Raw genomic sequence first — 23,259 nt, forward strand, 5'->3', positions numbered from 1 at the left:
AGAGAACATAGTGTAGAAGATTAAAAATGACATAGGAGGAGAAATTGAATGTAGATGGCTTTCTTACAAAGTTTAGCCAAAAAGTAGAAGAGTATAGGATGATAGTTACCGAAAACTATAGAAGTTTTAGACATGAGCGTGTTTAGAGACAGCTTGGAAGGAAGATAGATTGATTAGAAAGAGAATAAGGATGCTAGTACACACAGTCTGCTGGAGAAGATGGGATTAAGGGTAGATGCAAATGAAATGGCCTTGGTAAAGAGAAAGACCACTTAGTTATCATGAAACTGGGAGAGAGGAAAAGAGAGTAGGGAATAATGTCAAAGAATTTTAAAATGATGAAAAAGGGAAAAGCAGCAACTCAACTTGAGTAGATACTTGATAAGAGAAGATAAGGTTTGAAATAGATGCTTTATTAGGGAGATATTAATTAGAGAGATAAAGGATTGTCTTGCTGCAGTGAGAGCTCATTTGAAATTAAAGAACATCAGTTTGTAATGGTTCTAGTTCTCATGATTTTGTGATTTTTTTCAGCCTCCCTTCAGCAGCATGTGAAGAGAAAGGGTTTGATGGTAGAAGTAATTCATGACTAGGATTTGGCAGGTCATGAGTGTCTTTAGAACAAAGGAGACAAGAGAAATGAGACTAAAAGGTACTATAGAGTTGAACTGGTTTACCAAGAGATTGAAAGTAGGAATGAAAGAGAATATAGGCAATACAGAAGTCATAGCCTGGTAAAGTATGGAGAGATTAGGTCATGATGAAAGTCAAAAAAAAAAGTTTTAGGGATTTTAAGACATAATCTCTCATAATATCTGCTTTCTCTCATATATGTCACATATATGCATACAGAAACTATATTATGCATAGACCTATATTCTCTTTCATTTTTAAAAGTTTTTTATTTTTAACCCATACTAAATGCACATAGACACAGTGTGTCCAAGAGATAGATACATGCACACACACACACACACACATACATACGTACTATTTTTTAAATATTCCCACACATAAAGACTCCCTGTTTATGAAGGCTGATATATATAGAGTCATTGACAATGAGATGACAGAGAAGTCTTTCCTATTTTTTTGGTTTCTAGGTCTTGCATCAGTTGAAGCCTACAGCTACAAAACAAATGAATGGTTCTTTGTGGCCCCTATGAACACAAGGAGAAGCAGTGTGGGAGTAGGTGTTGTGGAAGGTAAGGAAGGAAGGCAGGGGTGGGAGTGAGAAATGATCAGTTTCCTGGTTGGCTCAGGAATTCTGAGGCCATTCCAACCTAGACCTTTCTTCTCTCTTCAAGCCCTCACGGTCAGATCTCTTTGCTTTTGACCATGTGGGTACCTCAAGTTAAATAGTGATTTGGTTTTGGGGTAGTCTTTTTATTTCTCTTTTATCTAAGCTACTGGTTCTGAAGCTTGTGTTAATATCTCATCTTCATGGGCTAAGTGAATTTAATATTTGATTTGAGAGATAAGGCAAGGCACATGGAGTAAGTTCATCATTGTTTGCTTCTCTAGTAAAAGGAATAAAATGAAGGCAAATAGGAGTTTTAGTACATTGGTTAGGTATCTTTATTTGATTAACTTTGTTCATATTTAAAAAAAATAAACAGTAGCAAACATAATAAATAAATAGTAAACATAATAATAGACACAGAATGAATAAAGTGGATAAAGAGTCAGTCTTCAAGACTCCTGACATAAACTTTGTGACCTTAACCTCTTGGTGCCTTAGACAACTCCCCACTCTGCAGAACAACTATTCACCTATTCTGGCAGAGGGACTTCTCTCACTTGGATTTCTTTACACCTGTGTTGTTACAATTCCAGATTTCACACACACACACACACACACACACACACACACACACTTTGAATATTGACACTATTAAAGTTTTTGATTCATTCTTGTCCTCAAGTCTGTTTACACCTTGGTTGGTCTTAAGTCACTTCTCTAGTATTCATTTTCTTCATATGTCAAATTATAAGATTGGACTAGATGATCCTTTATATTTTCTCCACATTTAAACTTATGGTCATTCCATTCACTGTGTAATGCTGTAGGCATTTACACTGAGGCAAAATAGAGATTAGAGAGTTTTTAATAATTTATTTGGATTTCTGAGAGGGAGAGATTGTGCTGGGGGCTTGCTGCCCCCAGGGCTGATGTCCAAAGCATCCAGCAGCTAATGTGTGCTTCCCATGAAGTATATACACAGGTGGCTCTAAGCTACCGGGGGTAGACCGAGGCAAGGGCGGAGTCAGAGCACTGAAATTGGGAACAGACTATCAATCCTATTCTGACAGGGTTGGGGGTAGGACCATAAATTCTTGATGACTTAGGAGGAGTTAGGAGCCAGGGAGTCCCTGAGTTATATTAGTCCTAATGAACTGGAAGGGGATATTGCATCTAAGGGGATTGAGGTAGAACAATTAAGAGTAACTGAGACAGAACAATTTAGAGAAACTGAGTCAGAACAATTAGGGAAACTGAGGTAGAGTAATCAAAGGAAACTGTGGCACAACATTTCACACACACTCTCTCTTCTGAATATTCAAATCATTGAATTACCTTCCTTTAGGTACTGCAAGGTTTTAGCACCATAATTTTGAACAATCCTATGTGAGGCAAATAAACCAAAATAAAACTAGAAAGCAAGGGCAAGTCTCTCCCTGACAACCCCAAAATTAACAGCAGTACAAAGGTTCCCTGTTGCAAGCATGTCAAGTCTCTGCAGTTGGGGTATCTCAGCCAGAGAATCCAGTTTGAGATGGACAGTTAACTGTGACTTAGGTCTGTGGTCATTTCTGCACTTAACTCGGCTTCTGCTTATAGAGCAACAGGGCTCAAGACAGTTGTGCTGCCCATTCAGAGGGGCAACCTACTCCAGGGGAGAAGGGTGAGGCTTGTAGTAGCTTTACCTTTCCCTGCCTAGAGGAACAGACAGGACTGCAGAAAGGATCAGATTTCTGAGCAGAGCTATCAGAGTATGCACAGTTAGACTATCAAGGCAGGCAAACCCCGAACTTTTAGAGGCCTGATATTAAATTATAAGGTCCTTTGAGAATGCTGAAGTACTAATTAATGGGGTTACAGGACTGGAGAAATAGAGACTACCAGTCCCAAGGTGCCTGTATCTTAGAGATTTCTAAAAACAGGCAATCAGAAAATAGTCCCCCCAAAACTGAGTCTGCCAGGGCAGTTCTAACAGAATAAGGGCTTCCAAAGTTAAAGCAAAACCAGCAGTCACATCTCATTAAGTTTAAGCAAGGAGTAAAAAGGAAAATCACTGCTTAAAGGACTTCCAATTCAATCTGAACTAGTGAAATAGGGGGTGGGGCTGAAGTGCTTAAAGCAAAGTGAACAGAAAACTAGGGGTTCCCATTCCTTCAGATATTTTTGAGAAAATCCACCAGTTTCCCCAATTTCCTATCTCTTCCTCCCTTTTTTTCTCACAGAAAGGAATTATCAAATAACCATCCCACATATAAATTCCAAGAGTGAATCAAAATTCTTATACATAACAGTCTAGTACAGTAGGGTTTCCTAAAAATCCCTAAAACATAAAAGCAATAGTTACACAGTTTTAACAGTTTCCATCCTAAATCTTAAAACACACAGTAATAGATGACCCCGTCAGGGTTTAACAGTCATTCATCAACCATTCCCAAATTCTCCCATATCAGTCTAAAGTACACTAGGAGCAGGGACGATGGTCTCATTCAAAAACTGCTTCTTCATGTTGAGGACAGGCGTTTACTCTCAGTCCAGGGAGGGGGATGGGTGTGGAGTGGTGTGCTGATAATCCAAGCTGATCTAGGCCCCAGATATAGCTGTAATTTGACCAAAATCTAGGGGAAAAATACATATCTAACAAATAAAGGTTAGAACAGTCTGAGATGGAAAGACTGGTCCACAAGGACTGCTACAAGATGTGGGGAGGCCAAAATAGATTGGCCAGCAGCTTCCTAGGTAAGGAGACATGCTTGTTTCACAGGACAGGCAAACAGCTGTTAGCTGTAGCCCAATTAAAAAAAAAAAAAAAAAAAACAGCAATTAGGTTTCCCAGACCATTGCACTAATCGTCCTCTCATTATTTAGAAACTTTTAAAAAATTTGAATATCTACAGACACAAATATCCGGTAACAGATAGATGACCAGGCTAAATACTTATTTGCCAAAGTATTTAGGATATAAGATTACATATAATCAGATTGGAAACAGCAATGTATGACATAATTGAATTGCGTTAACAGTTTCTATTGACCATTGCTCTGATTATAGAAATCAGTCACAGGAGGAAAAAATGCAGGGATATGATTATAACAATGTAAGCAATCAAAACTGATCCCTAAGCTCATACAGGATAAAATAGACTTAACCCAGTTTTACTCCAGATAATTATTCCAATGAAGCTTTAAAACTCTCAAATAATAATAACTACAAGCCCAAGAAATTTTACCTCCAATAACAAATCCCATTAACCAAAATTTCAGATAAATCCCAAACAGGTATTTACCATGACCTTACATTGATAACAATAAGAAATTTGTCTCAGTAAGTTCACAACTTAGAACAATTATCTTTCATATCCAAGTAGATGTTTCATAAGTTGAACATTATACAAATCATTTTGCTTTAAAATACCCAATACACAGAAAAAAATCCAAATTGCATATTGCCCATAACAGAAACATTTTCAAAAGGACAAAGAAAAAAAATTATTATTTTTAGACCCTTTAAATAACCTCAAGATGACCCAATACAATCAATTAAAACTTATACAGAATATCCTATACAGCATATCCAAATACCACATAAAAAGATCTGAAAGATTCTTAAAAGTATTAAACATTTAGAAATAACCCTACCAAATTATAGATCACGTTTATGACCATATTCCTTAACCAAGGAAATCATTATGTATCTAAAGAAACAAATATTCAGTCAATTAACTTAAAAGTGGGCCTGTCTTATAAAATCACTTGCCAGACCCAAACCTCAGCAGAAAGTGGCCACTTAGTGGGAGGTGGGGAGAGATTCTATATCAGGCTTAATTGGGGGAAGGGGATTTCACATGGCCTCTCTTCTGCCCTTCCCCTATTCCACGTGGCATTTTTCCTAGCTCCCGACCCCTACTCAACATTTCTCCATCCTTCAATTCCCAACCCTACAACCTTTCCAACTAGATGTTCCATTGTTAAAGTAGCAGAGAGTAGTGTAGGGGGGGATGAGTTTAATCTTCCCCTTTGAAGACAAAAGATCTCATTTCTCCCTACCCTATCCAACCTCTTTTCCATGTGCAAATTTTCCTAATTGTCTCTCCCCTTCAAAACTTTTAAGATTCACAATATAGTGAATGGCTAAATGACTCCATAAAACAAATCAAATACAGCTTTTTTTAAAAAAAAATTTCTCTTCAGTATCAAATCTTTCAATATTTAAACAAATTCTAAGATCTTATACTCAAGCTAACCACATCTAACACGCACAGGCTATAATAAAACCATTTTGAAACTGCCCAAAAGGATACTTTTTGTTTGTTTGTTTGTTTTCACTTAGGTTTAAACTAGTTCTCCAAAACCTTTTCCCAGGTGTCAAAGCAATTAGCATAAACTCCTTTGTCCTCCAGTGGCCTTATCTGCCCAGGCCAGCCTAGGCCAGGCTTGAATTTGAATCAGGTAAGGTTTTATTGCTCTCTCCCTTAGCAATTCTACTAGTTGGCTTTGAAAACTGCTTCTGACAGTCTTAAAATAGTCCAGTTTTGTTGTTGTTGTTGTTGTTGTTGTTGTTCTTTTATTTAGAAATTAGTGCAACAAGTTAAAAAGTTTAAAATCACAAGCAAATTTTATACTAAACACAGTTGCAACATTGAAATAACCAATTGCCAAACTTCTTAATCATTGTTCTTAAAATTTAACAGAGCTCTTAAATTAACAAAACAGATATCACACAGAATACAGAACACAAATCATACAGACATAGACTGCACAGTTACAACATTAAATAAAACATTTAGCACATACAACCAGATAATGCCCAAAAAGGTGCTCAGAATCAGATCAGACCAGATGTGTCTTAAAAGACACCCAAAACAGAAGGTATCATACAGCATCCTGGAAATGATCCCATTCTCAGAATTTAATGACCACTGGCATTCTATTGTTCTGAGAATCCAAATGCTAGCACAAGACAGATAGAACAGGTAAACAGATTAGATTATGTCCTAAGATATCCAGACTTACTCTCCTGTGGCCAAAAGGAAGGTGTTCACCATTTGGTGACTGTGGCTGAAAACTGCTCTTTTCCCTGGAGACTCCGGGAAAAATCCAAAGGCCTGAAGGTCTCTGATCTCTAATCCTACTCTCATATTTCTCTGGGAAGCCTCCAAAATGTAATGCTAGAGAAACTGAGGCAAGATAGAGATTAGAGAGTTTTTAATAATTTATTTGTATTTCTAAGGGGACAGCATGCTGCCTCCAAGGCTGATGTCTAAAGCATCCAGCAGCTAATGTGTGCTTCTCATGAAGCATATATACATATGTGGTTCCAAGCTACCAAGGGGTAGACTGAGGCAGAGGCAGAGCACTGAAATCGGGAATGGACTATCAATCCAGTTCTGATAGGGTGGGGGGTAGGACCATAAATTTTTGATGACTTAGGAGGAGTTAGGAGCCAGGGAGTCTGAACACCCCCTTATTTTGAGTTTACATATTTACAATTTATAACTTTAGAATAACTAGCCCTGAGGTATATCAGTCCTAATGAATCAGAGGGGGAGTTGCAACTAAGGGGATTAAGGGAAACTGAGGCAGAACAATTTAGGGAAACTGAGAACAATTAGCAAAACTGAGGTAGAGTAATCAAAGGAAACTGTGGCACATCAATTGCTAAATTCTCCCTAGTAGAAATGTGTTCTCTTCTGCTGCAGAGGGTTAAAACTGACTCCAGAGGGGCTATGCGACTTGCTTCAAGTCATATGGTAAATTGGCCTAAATCAATATTTTGTCATCCCAGAGTGTTATGCCCTAGGATCTCTTTCTTTAAGAAATAAGCTTTCTTTTTAAATGACTATCATCATATATAAATATAATACAGTATAAATGACATCACTAATACACAGTATTTATATCATTACTATTTCCATGGGTTCACAGCATGTCTCTTATTAAATTCAACTCTAGACACATATTTAATTTGATCTTTAAGCTTCTGGATAATTTTGTAGACTAAATCCACAACTGTTTAATATCCAGAGTAGTTAATAAATTAAGGAATTAAGCTTCCATTTATCTTTCATTATTAATTTCAACCATTAGTATTCATATGGGTGTGAATTTATTAATGTGATTCCAGAAAGCAGAACTGACTAAAGCCAAGTGTTAACTCAATAAAGAGTAGGCTTTCCTTCTGAATAATCAGAGCTGTCCAGTAATGCGATTGGGTGCTCTAATAGGTAATAAAATAATAAGGATAACTGGCATTTATCTAGGAATATTTAGGAATGTTGTAAAATTTTTAGTGCTTCACATGTTTGTCATCTCATTGGAGAGTCATGATAATTATGTAAGGTTTGTTCTATAAGTTTCCCTATTTACAGATGAGGAAACTGAGGTTCAAAAAGACTGAGTGATGGTCACACAGAGCTAGTAAGTATCAGAATCAGTATTGGAATCAAGATATTTTTGACTCCACTATCACATGTTGAACTGTTCAACCAAAGACTAGATGATGAGCATCTATCAGGTATAACATTCTAAATATTATTGAATCTGAATGAGTATGAGGGGCAGGCGTGTTAAAGACATGAATATGATAGTCCCTGTCCTTAAGTTTATTAAAATCAAATGTTGGGGTAGAGAGTGAATCCTAAAAATAGAGTATCACAAAGGAAGCAAAACATGCTAAACAATATTAGAAGAGGAAGAGAATACAAGTTTTTGAAAGATTAGAGAAGTTTCCATAGAAGATGTAGAAAATGCATAGGACTTTGGGCAGCTAGGACAGAGCACCAGTCCTGGAGTCAGGAGGACCTGAGTTCAAATCCCAGTGGACAAATCATTTAACTCTAATTGCCTCTAAAATGAAATAAAATGCCTAGAACTTAAAAAAACAAAAAAAAATTAAAACAACATGAATTCGACTATTTCTTAACTATCACCTTGCATAAACCACCAATTTTTTCTGGGCCTTAATTTTCTTATCTATAAAATAGATAATAAATAATACTTGATAAAATAGATAATCCTTTAATTCCTCATCTAGTTATTTTTGGAAAATTTTTTGTAAGTCTTAAAGTTCCAAAAACAATGTGAACTATCAATTATTATAATTATTTCAATTTTATCTTAGATGATGGATAGAATTTTTACAGGGAAGTTCATTCATTTATTCATTTATGCATCCTTCAACAAACATTTATTGAATGTCTATTTTGTGCAAAGTACTATGCTAATTCTGTAGAAGATACAGTTGATGGAACACATTTCTCTTCCCAAGAGAGTGGAGGGAATAAGACTAAGGAAAGAGAAAAACATGGAGGAATATGACTAGTTTGGTTGGATCTTAGAGTAGTGGGACTTAGGCTAGTTAGCATTTACCTTGGATGTCACAATGAAAAGTTTAAACTTTGTAGTCATAAAGGCAGCATCTCTCTCTCTCTCTCTTTCTCCGTCTATTTCTCTTTTGCTTTCTCACTCTTGCTCACTCTTGCTTGTCTTTCTCTTTTTCTCTTGCTTTCTTTCTGTCTCAGTTCTATCTTTTTGTCTCTGGATCTTGTCTATCTATCTCCGTCTCTAATTTTCTGTCTGATTGTCTGTCTCTATCTTTCTGTCTCTGACTCCATTTGTCTGTCTGTCTTCTCTTCTGGAGGGATATGCCATTGGGAACAGTATAACTTATAAAGTTATACTCAGAGGTAGGGAAAACAGTTACGGTATGTAACAATTCAATTTGAGAAATAACATGAAAAAGGATGTAGTTTCTTTCCTGTTATTAGAAAGGCCTCCTACCCTCATCATGTGGTACTGTGATCTTATGATATTGAATTGTATAATTTTCCCTTTAGAAATAAATTTTCCTTTTTTTAAAAAAAATGTTACATTGATGCCTTTTATTGCATTGGTGTTATTTTCCAATATCTAAGTACCCCTCATCCTCTATTCTATGTTCAGTGAAGCAGTCCCTTGTAACAAATTATAACTCTCCTCATCTGGAAGACGTGGTTGCATTAAATACTTCTGAGTACCTTTCCTGCCTGTGGTCTTATGAAATAAGATCAACATAGGGGTCATGTGTGGCAGCATGAAGCTCACTTTTCACTTGTATTCTGCCTCCTCTCTGTTGAGAGCAGGAAGATGTTTTTAATTGTTAACCCTCTCAATCAAGTCAAGATTGGCTATTGCATTGATTTGAGTTCTGATATCTTTTAGTGTTCTTTTTCTTTACATTAATTAAGTCATTATAAAAGTTATTCCTTTTTGCTTACATTACTGTGTACTAGTTTATATAACTCTTCCTAGGTAACTGAATTCCTTACATTGATTTTTACAGTGGAGTCGCCTTATGTTCATTTATCATCAGTTTGTTTAACTATTTCCCAATTGATGGGTAGCTACTTATACTTTTTTGATACCACAAAGTGCTGACATAAATATTTTGTTGTATATGGGACTTTTTGTCTCTGTCTTTGACTTCCTTGGAGTATGTGCTCAGTAGCAAATCACTGAGTCAAAGTAACGAATAATTTAGTAATTTTTCTGGCATTGATCCATCTCAGTCACTTGCAACATAGATGACCTTAGACAAATCATTTAAGGAAACTGAGGAAGTTAAACAATATGGCCCCTGAAGTTTCTTCCATCTCCAAATGTAATAACCTAAATCTTATGTTTTCTAAAATGATTGAAACAATCCATACCATCATTAATAATGTTTGATGTGTCTTTTTTTAATCATCTATGTCAGCTTGTTGGATAGAAGGTAAATCACTAACAATATGAGAAATTCCCATTTCAATTCAATTTACTCATTTTTCTGGCAGTGATCCATCTCAGTCATTTGCAACATAGATGACCTTAAGGAAACTGATGAAGTTAGACAATATGGCCCCTGAGGTTTCTTCCATCTCCAGCTTTAATATCCTGTAAGCCTTATGTTTCTAAAATAATTGAAACAATCTGCACCATGAGTAATAATGTTTTTTTCACAGCCTTTCCAACTGCTGTCTTTTTTTAATCATCTAGGTAAGGGTTCTTTTAAATTTACATTAGTGATTTAGAGAATCTTTAGAAATTTATAATCCTGACACTGACACAAGCTGACAATAAAATTGGTCAGTGCTAGGAATACATTTCTGCTAATGAGGCCAGTCATTTCTTAGACTCATTTTCTTGGTGGAGTGAGAGGAATGTGGTATTCCTGGTCCTCTCTTCTGCTCAATGTAAATGTTCTTTTGGTAACTAGCTCCTTTTTACCACCCTTCTTCCATCCTGTTGTTCTTTATCCAAGAATATCCAACAATAGATCAGGAGTTAAAAATAGTAAAGTGGTTAAGCAGACACAAGTAGAGCTTTGCAGTCACAGCATGGAGACATTTTCAGTTGATGTCTGGATAGTTTGTGAAGTTCAATATTAATAATTTAAAACATTCCATTTGAGGGAGCTCTCTGTGTGTACCTCCTGCGTGTGGAAGAAAGCAATGTTTTTTAATCTGGCACATTTTAAATGAGAAGACAGACGGGGAACATTTTTCTCTCTTCCCATGGATCCTAGATTTCAAACTGGAAGGGAGTGTAGAGGTCAATCTTGTACAACCCTATCATCCTGCAGATGAGGAAGCAAGACACCTTGAAAGATGAAGTAATTTGCCCAGTCACATGGGCAGTAAGGACCAGAGCTGGGGTTTTAAACACATGGAGCTCTTCATTTGGTGCTCCTTAAAACTGAATCACTCTTGATTTGAAGCCTATTTGGATTTAAGCCACCCAGATAGAGTAGTGTATCCATTTCCCTCATCTCCAGAAAGCCTGAGAACACCAAAAGCCTTGAGAGACAGATGTTTTTCAACCACAGCAACTCAAAAATACCATCTTCTAAGGCACAGAGGGGCCAAGAGCTTTATTAGTAGAGGGAACATCAATACAAGGAAATAATCCATCTTTAAAGGAATCCATCTTATAAGGTATAGAGACCAGCTAAGTGGTACAATGGATAGAGTCCTTGGCCTGGAGTCAGGAAGATCTGAGAAACTTATTAATTGTATGAACCTGTATGAATACAATAGTATTAACCGCTACTTGCCTCAGTTTCCCCAATTGTAAAATAGGGATAATAACAATGCCTGTTTTCTAGGTTTGTTGCCAGGGTCAAATGATAAATAAATATAAATGTTATCATATTTATAAAGCACTTAGCATAGTACCTGGTCCACAGTGACACTATATAAACATTTATTATCTTCTTTTGCTAGAGCATAGATGAAGCCAAGACAGATAAAAAGTTATTTACCTCAGGGTAATGTTGACAGATTTATTGGGACTGCCACCTGAGAATTCCCATAGTCCCAGCAGTAGATGAGAGATGTGAGGCAGTTTGAATGTTTTAGTTGCAGAAGATTTGAGATCTGGGTCACTCAGTCCTTTGCCGCTATTTGGCTCTCAGCTTTGATCATTCAAATGAATATATTTGTTGGACCATGGACATGGATATAATTGAATGAATAAGGGCCAAGATAGTGGACTTGCTTCCCAGAAATGGGAATATCCTTCAGTTTCTAGTATCTAGGGTTGCCAAGTTGTGCTAAGGGGAAAAAGCCATACCTCCTCTCAAGTAACATATAATCTATTAAAACTGACAAAACAAACACTTGGAATCGACAGAGACTTCTAACTCTAATAGCATAACTATGTAATATATTAAAACTGACAAAACAAACATTTGCAATTGATAAAGAACTCAATTACAATAATATAAATGTGTCCGTGGGAAGGTAAGTCAGGGATTGCATTGATGGGGTGGAAAAATATTTCATCAACTCAGATGGGCATCCTACAGGAAGAGGATTTTAAGCTAAGATTCTAATAAAAGATAGCAGGATGTGATGGAAATTAAGAGTTGGTTGTCAGTGGAATATATTTGGCAGAGGTTTTAGTAGGAAAATCTTTTCTGCCATGACTTCCTTCTTCCATAACTTCTGGTAGAATATAAAGTTTCTCGAAGGCAGGGACCATTTTTTCATTGTTATTATATCTACAGTGCCAATACAATGCTATATATATTAAGTTTAAGGACTTAATACTGCTTATTGAAGTTACTTCTGAGGTGCCATTTTCATTTGTTTTCTCATCCATCTCCTGCCAGGAAAGCTGTATGCTGTTGGGGGTTATGATGGGGCTTCCCGCCAGTGCCTCAGTACTGTGGAACAGTACAACCCAGCGACCAATGAATGGACATATGTGGCAGACATGAGCACACGCCGCAGTGGAGCAGGTATCTCTGGGATGAGACAGTTGGGTGTCAAAGCCTTTGAAAGGCAGTCAGGTCATTCTGCCATTCCAAGGTATAGCACCAAGATTGTACAAGCTTGTTCTCCCCATGGGGATCCATTCAGCAGAATGTGAACAAAAGGTCCCCAAGCTAAGGATTCAACAAGTCATGAGCATTGGTAGAATGAGGATACAGAATTGAGAGTGAAGGATAATGCAGAGTTGAATTCGTTTACCAAAAGGTCAAGAGCCCACTAAATTTTCATAACAACTTTCTATTTGAACAGTACTTGAAAATGTTGAAAGCATCCTCATTTCCCTTTTTGCATTTTATCTTCTTCTACAGCCCTGTGAGATAGATATGTTGGGCCTGCTCTCCCTATTTTGTAGATGTTTCTCTAACCTCCTTCTCCATAATGATGGACCATATACTTCTCATTTAAGGATGGAAGATATGTTCAGGGAATCTAATTGTGATGATTGGCCATTAAATGAAATTTTTTTTGGCCACAACAACTCCAGAAATATATATAGTAAATCATGGAAGGGTGGTAGTCTATGCTAGTATGTTAAATACAAAAGATCTGCAATTTTATGGATAAAATTGCAGATCTTTTGTATTTAACATATTTTATTGAACTGAACCCTGGCAAATATTTAGTCTGATTAAAGGTCACACTATTGAGAGATAAACCTCTCCCTCCCTTTGGGAGTGGGCTCATTCTCCATGGGACAGCTTCTCCATTGCTTCTCGTGGGAAGTACAGAAGTTGTGTCAGTCTGTCTAGGAATCTCCAGAGAGTATGGTACACTGGCCCACCTGTACTATTTTTCTATTCATCTCTCACAAGATCATAGGAAAATGCTTGAGTTGTCAGCTTCCATTGGCTGCTGGTCCCAGGGTCAATCTGTGGGAAAGGAGTGGGAGAAGATACTCTCTGCCCTCCTACTCAGGGAAGAAATCAGATTCTTTGTTACTGAAACTCTTGGTGATGTACAGGAATGTCCTGATTAGCATCCTGTTCTTAGTGAATTCTTCCCAAATGCCTGATCATAAACAAACTGGGTTCTATGAAACATGCTCACATAGACAGTCTGTTTTTCAGGGTACTGAAATAAATGTTGTTCTCTTCTGTTTATGAAGAGGTAGAGTTTATAGTATATGTGTGGTATATGATAAATTGCAGTCTCTCTCCAAATTGGGTTGAACATCTTCAACAAGTTATTAAAAAAAAAAAAAAAAAAAACTTGTGAAACTCATTAGAGGCAGACTGCACAGAGGGAGACAGCTTGGTTCATTGCCTTTAGGGTAAGCCATAGAGTTTGGAAAACCTGGGTTCAAGGCCTGTAAACAATTTGCAGATTAGTTACTAATCTGCTTTGATGGAACAAGTTTGAAATCACAAGTCTGGACCAAAAAAAAAAAAAAAAAAACTGGGAGTTGGGGAGAAAATGCACAGTATGAATCCCATAGAAATTATTAAAAAGTTGTGCTCAGAATGTTATTTTTAGAGAGTTAGCATTTCTCTTGAGATTTGAAGGTGGGCCCCTTGTGGAAATACCTCTGTCATCCATGAAAAGAAAAAGCCATTGGAATAATTCCATTAAGAAAACCCCAAACACTTATTTTATTACCTGAATAACCTCTGTTGTGATTCTGAAGTGTTGGAGAAAAGTCTTAAGAATTTGGTTGTGTGGTACCATCTTAGCAGAGTAGAGAGAGTTCTTTGATACAGAGAGGATGCTGTGTCTATTACAAGTGATAATTTGGAAGAAAGCCTGGCCTTGGTGAGAAATATCTTAATTCCTGGTTAGACAGCCCTGTGTATTTTGAACCTGATTCTCCCACATCTCAGTTTGTATCTTAGTAAATGAGACACTTGCCGGAGTTCTGTTGGACTCTTCTAGGCCCCCACATGAGTAAAGTTTTTTCAGCAAGTTCTTCTGGGAAAGAATCCATAGGTCACTTACGGTGAAAACTGAATATTATACAATATTGCCAATTTCCTATGGGCATTTTAAGAAAATGCTTTCTAAAATTTAAAATATTACAGAAATGTCAACTGTATGAGCTGGTATGTAAGCTAATTTGGAGTTTTCAGTGAAGAAATTCAAGTTTGACTCTTGTTGGAGGACCTAGCTTTAAATACTGTTTTTGCCATTTACTTGTGTAATTCTGTGAAATTCACTTAACTTCTTGGAACTTCAGTTTCCTCATTTCACTGTATAGCTGAACTCTTGTGATAAGTCTCCCTTCTTGAAATCTCTTTTACATTCTATCCTCCATATCACTACTAAAATGATTTTCCTAAAGCAGAGGCTTATCTCACACTATTACTCAAACTCCAATGATTTTCTATTGTGGCAAAGATAAGCCATGAGCTTCTGTTTGGTCTTGAAAGCTCTTTCCCATCTGGCCTTAATCTGCCTTTCCATTTTTGTTATAATTGCTCCCTTTCTGTACTGCTCAAGGGCTTTCTTGCTGTTTCTCACATATGAAATTCTATCTTGCATCTATTCACCTTTCTACTCTCTGGAATATCTGGAATGCACATCTCTTGTTTCTTCTACATGAAACATTTCTTAATTCCAGCTGCTAGTAACTCTACCTAATTTCCTCTTCCCATTTGCTTTGAATTTATTTTGCATATATTTTGCATGTCATCCTTGTGTATATGTTTTCTCTTCCTATTATAGCTAGCATTTATATAGCTCTTTAAAGTTTGCAAAGCATTTTACATGTGTTAATTCATTTGAGCCTCATGAAAATCCTGTTAGGTAGATACTATTATTCTCTTTTTACACTTGAGGGAACTGAAGTAGAGTTTAAATGACTTGCCAAAGGATTCAAGCCTGGGTTTGAACTCAGGTTTTCCTGAGCTATCTAGCTGTATTAAAAGGAGATTTTAGGATCCTTTCTGCAGAAATGCATAACTTCCCAATGGTATTATACTTGTGTATATGTTGATGCATAAGGCACTAGTTTCAAATTCCAATTCATTGCCATTATTTTAGAACCCAGTACTTCCAGAAATTGCGTCTTGTTCTCTCTCCTATGGTAGGTAGTACTATTGTAATTCAGGAAATAGAGAGTCCCTAGAATTTAGCATACTGGCCCTGAGAAAATTCTTATAACGTCCCAGAAAACTCAATAGTTTTCGATCCAGGAAATCACACTTTGGACTAAGGAGTACTACTAGCAGTAATCATAGAACAACCAACAATGAAGATACTAGTAGTGAATTTCCAGTATTGTGTGCCTTAGTGGGGAGAAAGGCAGCCTCTGAAGGCAGTAGACTTTGGATCCTTACATTCCAATAAGATTTGCTTCTTAAGAGGAAGACTGTTCATTCAGCTATCACAGGAAGAGTTATCTAGTAAAAAACCAATTACAATAATCACGATAGAAGCCACAAGTATTTTTGGTAGTAGCTCTCTCTCTAGTGGCCATTTAGGGTAACTGCAGTTTGGACTGGAGTCAAACTATATGTGACCCCAGGACTTTTGTCACAAGTTAGTGTAAGTTCAGGGCTCTCATTTTACAGAGATGGACGAAGTGATCCATAGATAATTTGTGGCAAAGCCACTTTCCAATAAAATTTATGCTATTTGAGGGAAGGTACTTTTTCACTTTTGTCCCTTGCACACAAAACTAGCACATACTATGTGATCATTAAATGCTTGAATTAAACTGATTCAGGTCTTCTTCTGTTCTTTGTACTTTCATTTAGATTTTGTTGTGGGCTACATCACTTTTTCTCTGATAAAACCTCAATCTAGTTTGTCATTGTGTCATGGAAGAAATGCTGGGTTATTGAAAGCCAAGTCAGTAGAACTTTATTCTCTAGAAGCTCCTATTAAAGTGGATAGGCCAAATCTTATGACACTCTATCTATTACCAGAGACTAACCTAGTTAATGTCAAAGAGGCTCATTAGTAGGTTTTTGGTGGAGTGACAATTTTCCAGCCACAGTAGATTCCCAAAAACTGTCTGCTAAACTTTAATAGAGTCCCTGTCTACTATCAATGAAATGACAAACCCATATCAAGAAAATCATGGCTCTTTGAAGTTGGATTTATTGCATTGGATTTTTCTTTTTCAGACCATTCTAAGCATGCATAATGATATTTCACCAGATACTAATAAATGAAAATAGTTCAGTTTTAGTCTAATACTTTGGATGATCATTTCTGGCTACTTCTGCTTAGAGCAGAGAAAAATAAATGACATGATACTTCTTGCTTCAGAAGTAGAAAAAGCTGTCCAGGCTTTGGACAATGCCTGTGTGCTCTCTTTCAGGGGTTGGGGTACTCAGTGGGCAGCTGTATGCCACAGGTGGGCATGATGGACCCTTGGTGAGGAAGAGTGTAGAGGTTTATGATCCTGGGACAAATACCTGGAAGCAAGTTGCTGATATGAACATGTGTCGGCGAAATGCAGGTAATAGTGTTTCTGTTTCCCATTCCAGCTTGTGGGTAGTAAGTTTCTTTCCTTAGGAAGTGCTGCCTCCCAGGGGTGTGAGAAAGGGTAATGGATATGTACTCCAGAAGGATTAGGGAATCTGCTTATTTATTCCTATTAATTGATAGAAGAGGAAGATAACTTGCTCAGTGTTACGTTAATAATTAGAATTGAATTCAGATATTCCAACTCCCATTTTCCTTCTGTGTTCTTGTGCCAAGAATATCCTTGTGAGAACAATGTTTTAAGAAGTAGGAATTTGAACAGAATTTCTTTGACTTCAAATCCAGTGCTCAGTACCAAAATCTGGAGTTGAAACCATTTGTTAAAAAATTGTCTGTTTCACAAATACACAGGTGACTAAAAAGAACATTTCATCCCCAGTGACCAAGTCTGTGTTGTGTACTGAGCAACACCAGACTCACAAAATAAATATCCTTTAAGTTTGCAGGACCTACACTATATCCTTTGCTTAGGGATCTATTTTGACAGCATGAGATATGGTTTATAATCCCTTTATTTAATTTTTTTTTCAATTCCATGTAAACAAGAAGTTTTTTTTTTAGTTGAGTTCCAAAGTCTCTACTTCTTTTCCTCCCTCCTTGAGAAGGCAAACAAAAAATAATATAATTCCCTATATTAGTTGATATAGATCATACATGTGCAATCATGCAAAACAGTTCCGTATTAGCCATATTGCAAAAGAAATCACAGACCAAAAAAGCCAAGAATAATAAAGTAAATAAATATGCTTCAGTTTATATCCAGACTCCATCAGTTCCTTTTCTGGAAGTAGATGCTATGTTCATAATTTTTATTTTTTGATGTGAGGCAGAAAAAAGGTGAAAAGGCTAGCTTTCAGAGGGTATACGACTACATCTATGTAGCCCATTTCCTTCTCCCCACTCATAGCGTCAGTACCCTAGACTAGACCTTTATCATGTATTCCTTGAACTATTGTAATATACTCCTAATTGGTTTCTGTGCTTTTTATTCTCTCTCCTTTTCAATTCATCTTCCACATGACTTCCAAAATAATCTTCCTAAAGCACAGACCTGATCATGTTTCAAATCCTTCTGTGGTTTGTCATTATTTCTGTGATTCAGTGCAAATTCTTTGTTTGGTCTGGCACAAACTCTACAGATTAATCCCAAGCTTCTAAATTCCTCTCTTTCTCTAGTTAATGTCAGAGGCTGGAATTGACCCTAGGTCTTCTCAGCTCCAAGTCCAGTTGGCCGTCTACTGTGCTATGTTAATCTTCGCAAGGTCTCAGTCCATCTGTGCTCTCATCCTATGTGTCTTGTCCATAACTTCTATGAATCTTTTGTGTTCACATCCTTCACCTTGCTCTGGAGGATTCACTTGATGTTCTGAAAGTTTTCCTCTGATTATTTTGATATTTCATGGATGCCAGTGTAATTATAGTCTTTGGTGTATGATCTTTAGTGGCCAGTAGGATTTGGAAGTCCAGAAGACCTGGATTCAAGACCTGCTTTTGACATGGACAAATTATTTAATCTCTCAATGACCCAAACAAGTCTCTAAGACTAGAAGTGATGGATAGAGAAGAAGAAATGGATAGAGCCTCTAGACCAAAACAAAATCTCAAAGAAAAATTATAGCACTCAGGCTGTTTGTTTAATAACTTTGATCCTTTTATTTCTTATTCTGATCAACCCCATTTTCTAGTCCTATTCATCCTTAATTATGTCATTCATACTATTTCTTGCATTCACATTATGCACTTGTTAAGACCATGTAAGATTCTATGACACATGCATCCAAGAAGGTAGCTTTGTTCAGTAATCCATTGAGTGTCACCATCCATCAAAGTGTTATTGAAGGTATCATGTGATATGTTTTATACAAAGTTCAGAAAGAAAAATAATTCCCTATGAATGGAGATGGATTCTGTTGGTGTATGACACTGTGCAGTCCCAAATCACTATATCCCTTTCACCCTCCAAATGTATTAGTTATATCTCCCAACCCTGGTCCCCTGATAATCACCTATGTTTGTCTTCTGTGTTGTCTTCAAAGGCATTGAATGGGACAGAACAGTACAAAAGTCCTGGGATATGCCACCAGGGACTGCCAGTTAGTTTAATTCATCACTTCTCATCTGGCATTTCCCAACTTGCTATTTAAGTCCATATACCATATTTTTGTAATTGGATCTCTTCACAAGGGTATCACAGGAGATTTTGTAAATGCCTTATTAAAATTGTTATGCTCTGTATTGTGGCTCTCCCCTCATCCACAATATCTTGTAACAGATAAAAGACTGTATTTAGGTGTTAGGGAGATATGGATTCTAGTCCCATTTCTAATATATAGTTCTGTTCCTTCTCTGAGCCTCAGTTTGCTCATCTACAAACTGGGAGAAATTTCCAGGGATGGAGGAATGGAAATCAAGGAGAGATTTCTGTAGTTACAGATATTTTAATGGTGATTTCTAGGAAGCTACTAATGAGCCATATTGTGGGTACATGATTGAGGCCACAGAGAGATTTTGCCTTCTAGAAAAGTCCCATACTTCAAAGAGTTGCTGTGAAGAGCAAATGATTTCACAAATATTTTACAAACAGTATGTATAATAATAACATACAAGCTGTATGAGCTGTTATTAGTGCCTGCCTGTTAGTGCCTTGTCAGGGCTTATGTTTGACTTGCAGGTGTGTGTGCAGTGAATGGGCTCTTGTATGTGGTGGGAGGTGATGATGGTTCCTGCAATCTTGCATCTGTGGAGTACTACAATCCTGTCAGTGACAAGTGGACGCTGCTGCCCACAAACATGAGCACAGGCAGAAGTTATGCAGGTCAGTGAAGCTTCTTTTTCTCCTGTATCTTCGTGGCTTTGTAAGCATAGGGAATGGAACCTTGTTGGCTCAGGCAGGCCAATAGGTATGGACTGAGTATTTACTCAGTTGGGCTGTGTGCCAAGCACTTTGAAAATCTTTAAAAAAGAAAAAGCAATGGTTTACACTTACATAACATTTATATTTCTGAGATACATTTTTTTCAAGTTTTTTTTAATATTTCCAAATACATGCAGAGATAGTTTTCAACATTCATCTTTGCAAAACATTGTATTCCAAATTTTTCTCCTTCCCTTCCCCACCTTCTCTAGACAGCAAGCAATCCGAAAGAAGATAAACATGTGTAATTCTTCTAAACATTTACATATTCAGATCAAAATGGACTTAATGGACTTATACACTGTGTATAATGTTTTCTTGGTTCTTTTGAGATACATTTAAATTTTAAAATTATGTTTTTCTATCACTTTCATTTCCAAATAATTTTTCAATCCTCTGTCTCAAGAGAGCTATATAGGTTTTATAATAAAGAATAAAAAAAAAAACAGAAGAGGTGGCTTATAGTTTCAAGGGATAAGAGCATTCAGAGTGTAACTCATGCAAAGATGCTTCCCACTGGGGGCTACTAGGTAGCACAATGGATAAAGCACTGGCCCAGGAGATAGGAGGATCAGAGTTCAAATCTGGTCTTACACTTAATAGGTGTGTGATCTTGGGCCAGTCACTTAATCCTGATTGTCTTTTTTTTTTTTAAAGGTTATTTTTCCACTGATTGGCATTTGATGTGGCTGATATGTTGTGTGGGATAAAGACCTGTCCTTACAGGCCTATGTTCAAGTTCTGCCTTTGACACTTACTGATTATAAGACCCTAAGTGTCACTCCATTTAGTGCCCCTTGCAATTCTATAAGATCATAAATTGCAGAACCACTCACTGCATCTGCATTCTTAGCGGGAAGTTCCTCATCATTAGTTTCCTATCCTAATAAAATCACAGATTGTATAAAAAAATGCCAATTTGGGCTGTGTTTGAGGCACATGGTCACTGGAACAGATGATAACTATGGTGTATGTGTGAATTAACACAGGAAATGTTAAGATTCTATATTTTTTTACTCCCACAATAGGTGTTGCTGTGATTCATAAGCCATTATGACAAAAATTCACCCTGCCAAGAGGTGGAGGACAGGAGGAAATGCTGCTTGGGTTTCATAACACTGTGGATCAGAACTGATTTGTTTCAGCTTGTCACATTGTCATATTCCACGGGACAAGAAAATATGACGAGAGCTAAGCCTCTGCTCTGGCTTGGCTGTGAGTAGTGACACAGTGTGAGAACACCTTCTCCCTTCTGCCCCACCTATCCCATCAAACTCATCCTCCACCTCACCTCGTGTGCATTTTTCTCCATTTTGTGCAATGAACTGTCCCTTACCCTTACCCCATAAGTGGCCTCCAAATAGGGGACTACTGTGTTTTTCATATTTCCACAATGACACTGGAGAAATTGTAATTCTGTGTAAAACACCATGCTTTATAACAAGGTAGGTGGGTGAAAGTCTACTGAATTTCTTTACTACTGATATTGCAAATATGCTAAAACTCAAGGGATGGAAAATGCCTGCTCTGGACTCACTCTATTGGTTTAGTTGGAAGTGACCCTAAGACTCTGAAGAGATCTTCTTCTAGAGACAGAATCAGATGATCACTTGTCTCCCGAGGAAAACTGAGGAAATGGAAAGCTTCGTTACCTTTGTCACCTGAGGACCAGGCAGAGTTCTAGTGACTGTGTATATATACATTACTTGCCTACTGTAAATTTATTCTATAGAAGAACCGTGTCATTTTGGGAGCTGGATTGTGCTCTTTCTTTGCTAGTCACTATGATTATGTTCACAAGCCACACCTCAAAAGAGCACCAAAGGCACCCTAGGAGGGGTCTTCCATGTCTAAGAAGCCCCCATATCAATGTTGGAAACTCCTAAAGCAATGCTGCCTCAATATCTTGGTTTTTTTTTCCTTACTTCTTTTAAAAGGAAAACACATATACCTACATCTGACAATGCAAATTGGCCTCTTGCCTTCTTGGGGTTTCCTAATACCCATAAAAAGATCATAGAAAATGGTGTGACCTCAGCCACAGAGCTAGTTTTCATGACTATCTAAAACCATGAAGGTGTATTTCATCCCCGAATGCCTAACATGGTGCTATAAGGAGCCTGCTGTCTGACTGGTGCTGCTATTCTGTAAAATCTCCAGGCTGTGGATTGTGACTCCAGCTGGAGTCAAATCCAGATCTAGATTTACAGTGCCTCTGTATACACATACTATAGCTGTAGGTCTAGACCCTAGAGGACCCCAGTTGTAGAACCTTTTCTAATCTATGACCAGTCACCTTCCACAGGGGCTCCCCAGCTTGGCTGACACCAAAAATCTCAGGAGGTAGACTCTAACACTGGGTTCTCTGACAGCTTTTGGAAGTTTGTGGGGGTTCTAGGTTTTAGGGATTGCACATGGATCACTTCCACCAGGAAAAGTAGCTCTTTAAAATGGCTCTCAGGAAAGAAACTGACAGGCACCCAGTCTTTGTCCATCGTGACTTCAGAGACAAAAGGGAGTCTCCATTGGGTATCAGGAGAAGATGGGCAATTTCAGACTAATTATCCTAGTCAGGTTCAGCCCTTGAATTGTGACACTGATGAAGTTGGTCTGAACTCCTGCATTCCCTTTCCACATTTCTGTGCCTCCTTTCCTCTCCTCACTCAAGCTTCCATTGCTTCCTGAACTTCCTCTTAAATAGAAGAGTCAGAGGTGTTAGGGTCTTTATGAGTGATTTTTCCTGAGGCGCTGGCACTTTAAGAGAGGTAATGCTTAACCCCAAGGAATAAATCATAAATCACTAATGGTTGAATTTTAGGTATCAATTGGGGAGGTGCTTTTATGTGGTCTTCTGAATCCCTCATATCACATCAAAAGAGGCAGCTGCCTACTTTATCTACACATAAAGCCAGCCTGATGCCAGCATTTGGCTTTTTTCTTGGGGAGTCTTTGGAGCCACGTGATATTTCAGGGCATGATCAATAGGCCCAAAAGACCTGGTATAGCCATGGTTATTAAAAAAAAAAAAAAAAAAAAAAACAACAAGCAACAAAAAAGTAACAATCCAGATACTGTTGAAAGTACTGTGTATGGATGTTTAAAAATTCTGGGACCACACTAGTCAGTCATTTAATATTAAGCACTTAATATGTATACCAACAGCCTCAGAGAGGGCCTCATATATTGCTTCTTGCCCTTTGCCAATATCAGACCTCCTGATGCTGATCATAGTTTCTTGGAAACAAAATAGCAACTCCCTAGGGCATGCATGATTTACCCATAATTCTTGCCAACCACACTGCAAAGCCTCAAATATCTGACCATACTATTTAGGAGACAAATGGCCATATTACAAGAAAGATCAAAATATGTTCGGTGCTCTAGTA

The 23,259-nt window shown here is 37.4% G+C and overlaps 1 protein-coding gene across 2 annotated transcripts in view; it reads left to right on the forward strand.

The window, feature by feature from the left end:
* Window positions 1-22,912, forward strand: part of KLHL3 (kelch like family member 3) — a 175,258-nt gene extending 152,346 nt beyond the window's left edge. For both annotated transcript variants that reach the window (XM_031953008.1, XM_031953009.1), the window contains 5 exons: window positions 1,104-1,205; window positions 12,369-12,497; window positions 16,793-16,933; window positions 19,631-19,774; window positions 20,902-22,912. In XM_031953008.1, coding sequence (XP_031808868.1) covers window positions 1,104-1,205; window positions 12,369-12,497; window positions 16,793-16,933; window positions 19,631-19,774; window positions 20,902-20,930 — 545 coding nt within the window. In that variant the 3' untranslated portion in view covers window positions 20,931-22,912. The remainder of the gene's footprint in view (window positions 1-1,103; window positions 1,206-12,368; window positions 12,498-16,792; window positions 16,934-19,630; window positions 19,775-20,901) is intronic.
* The last annotated feature ends 347 nt before the right edge of the window (window positions 22,913-23,259 follow it).

The sequence above is a fragment of the Sarcophilus harrisii genome, chromosome 2 (assembly GCF_902635505.1).
Source record: "Sarcophilus harrisii chromosome 2, mSarHar1.11, whole genome shotgun sequence".
In the NCBI taxonomy this organism is placed as follows: domain Eukaryota; kingdom Metazoa; phylum Chordata; class Mammalia; order Dasyuromorphia; family Dasyuridae; genus Sarcophilus; species Sarcophilus harrisii.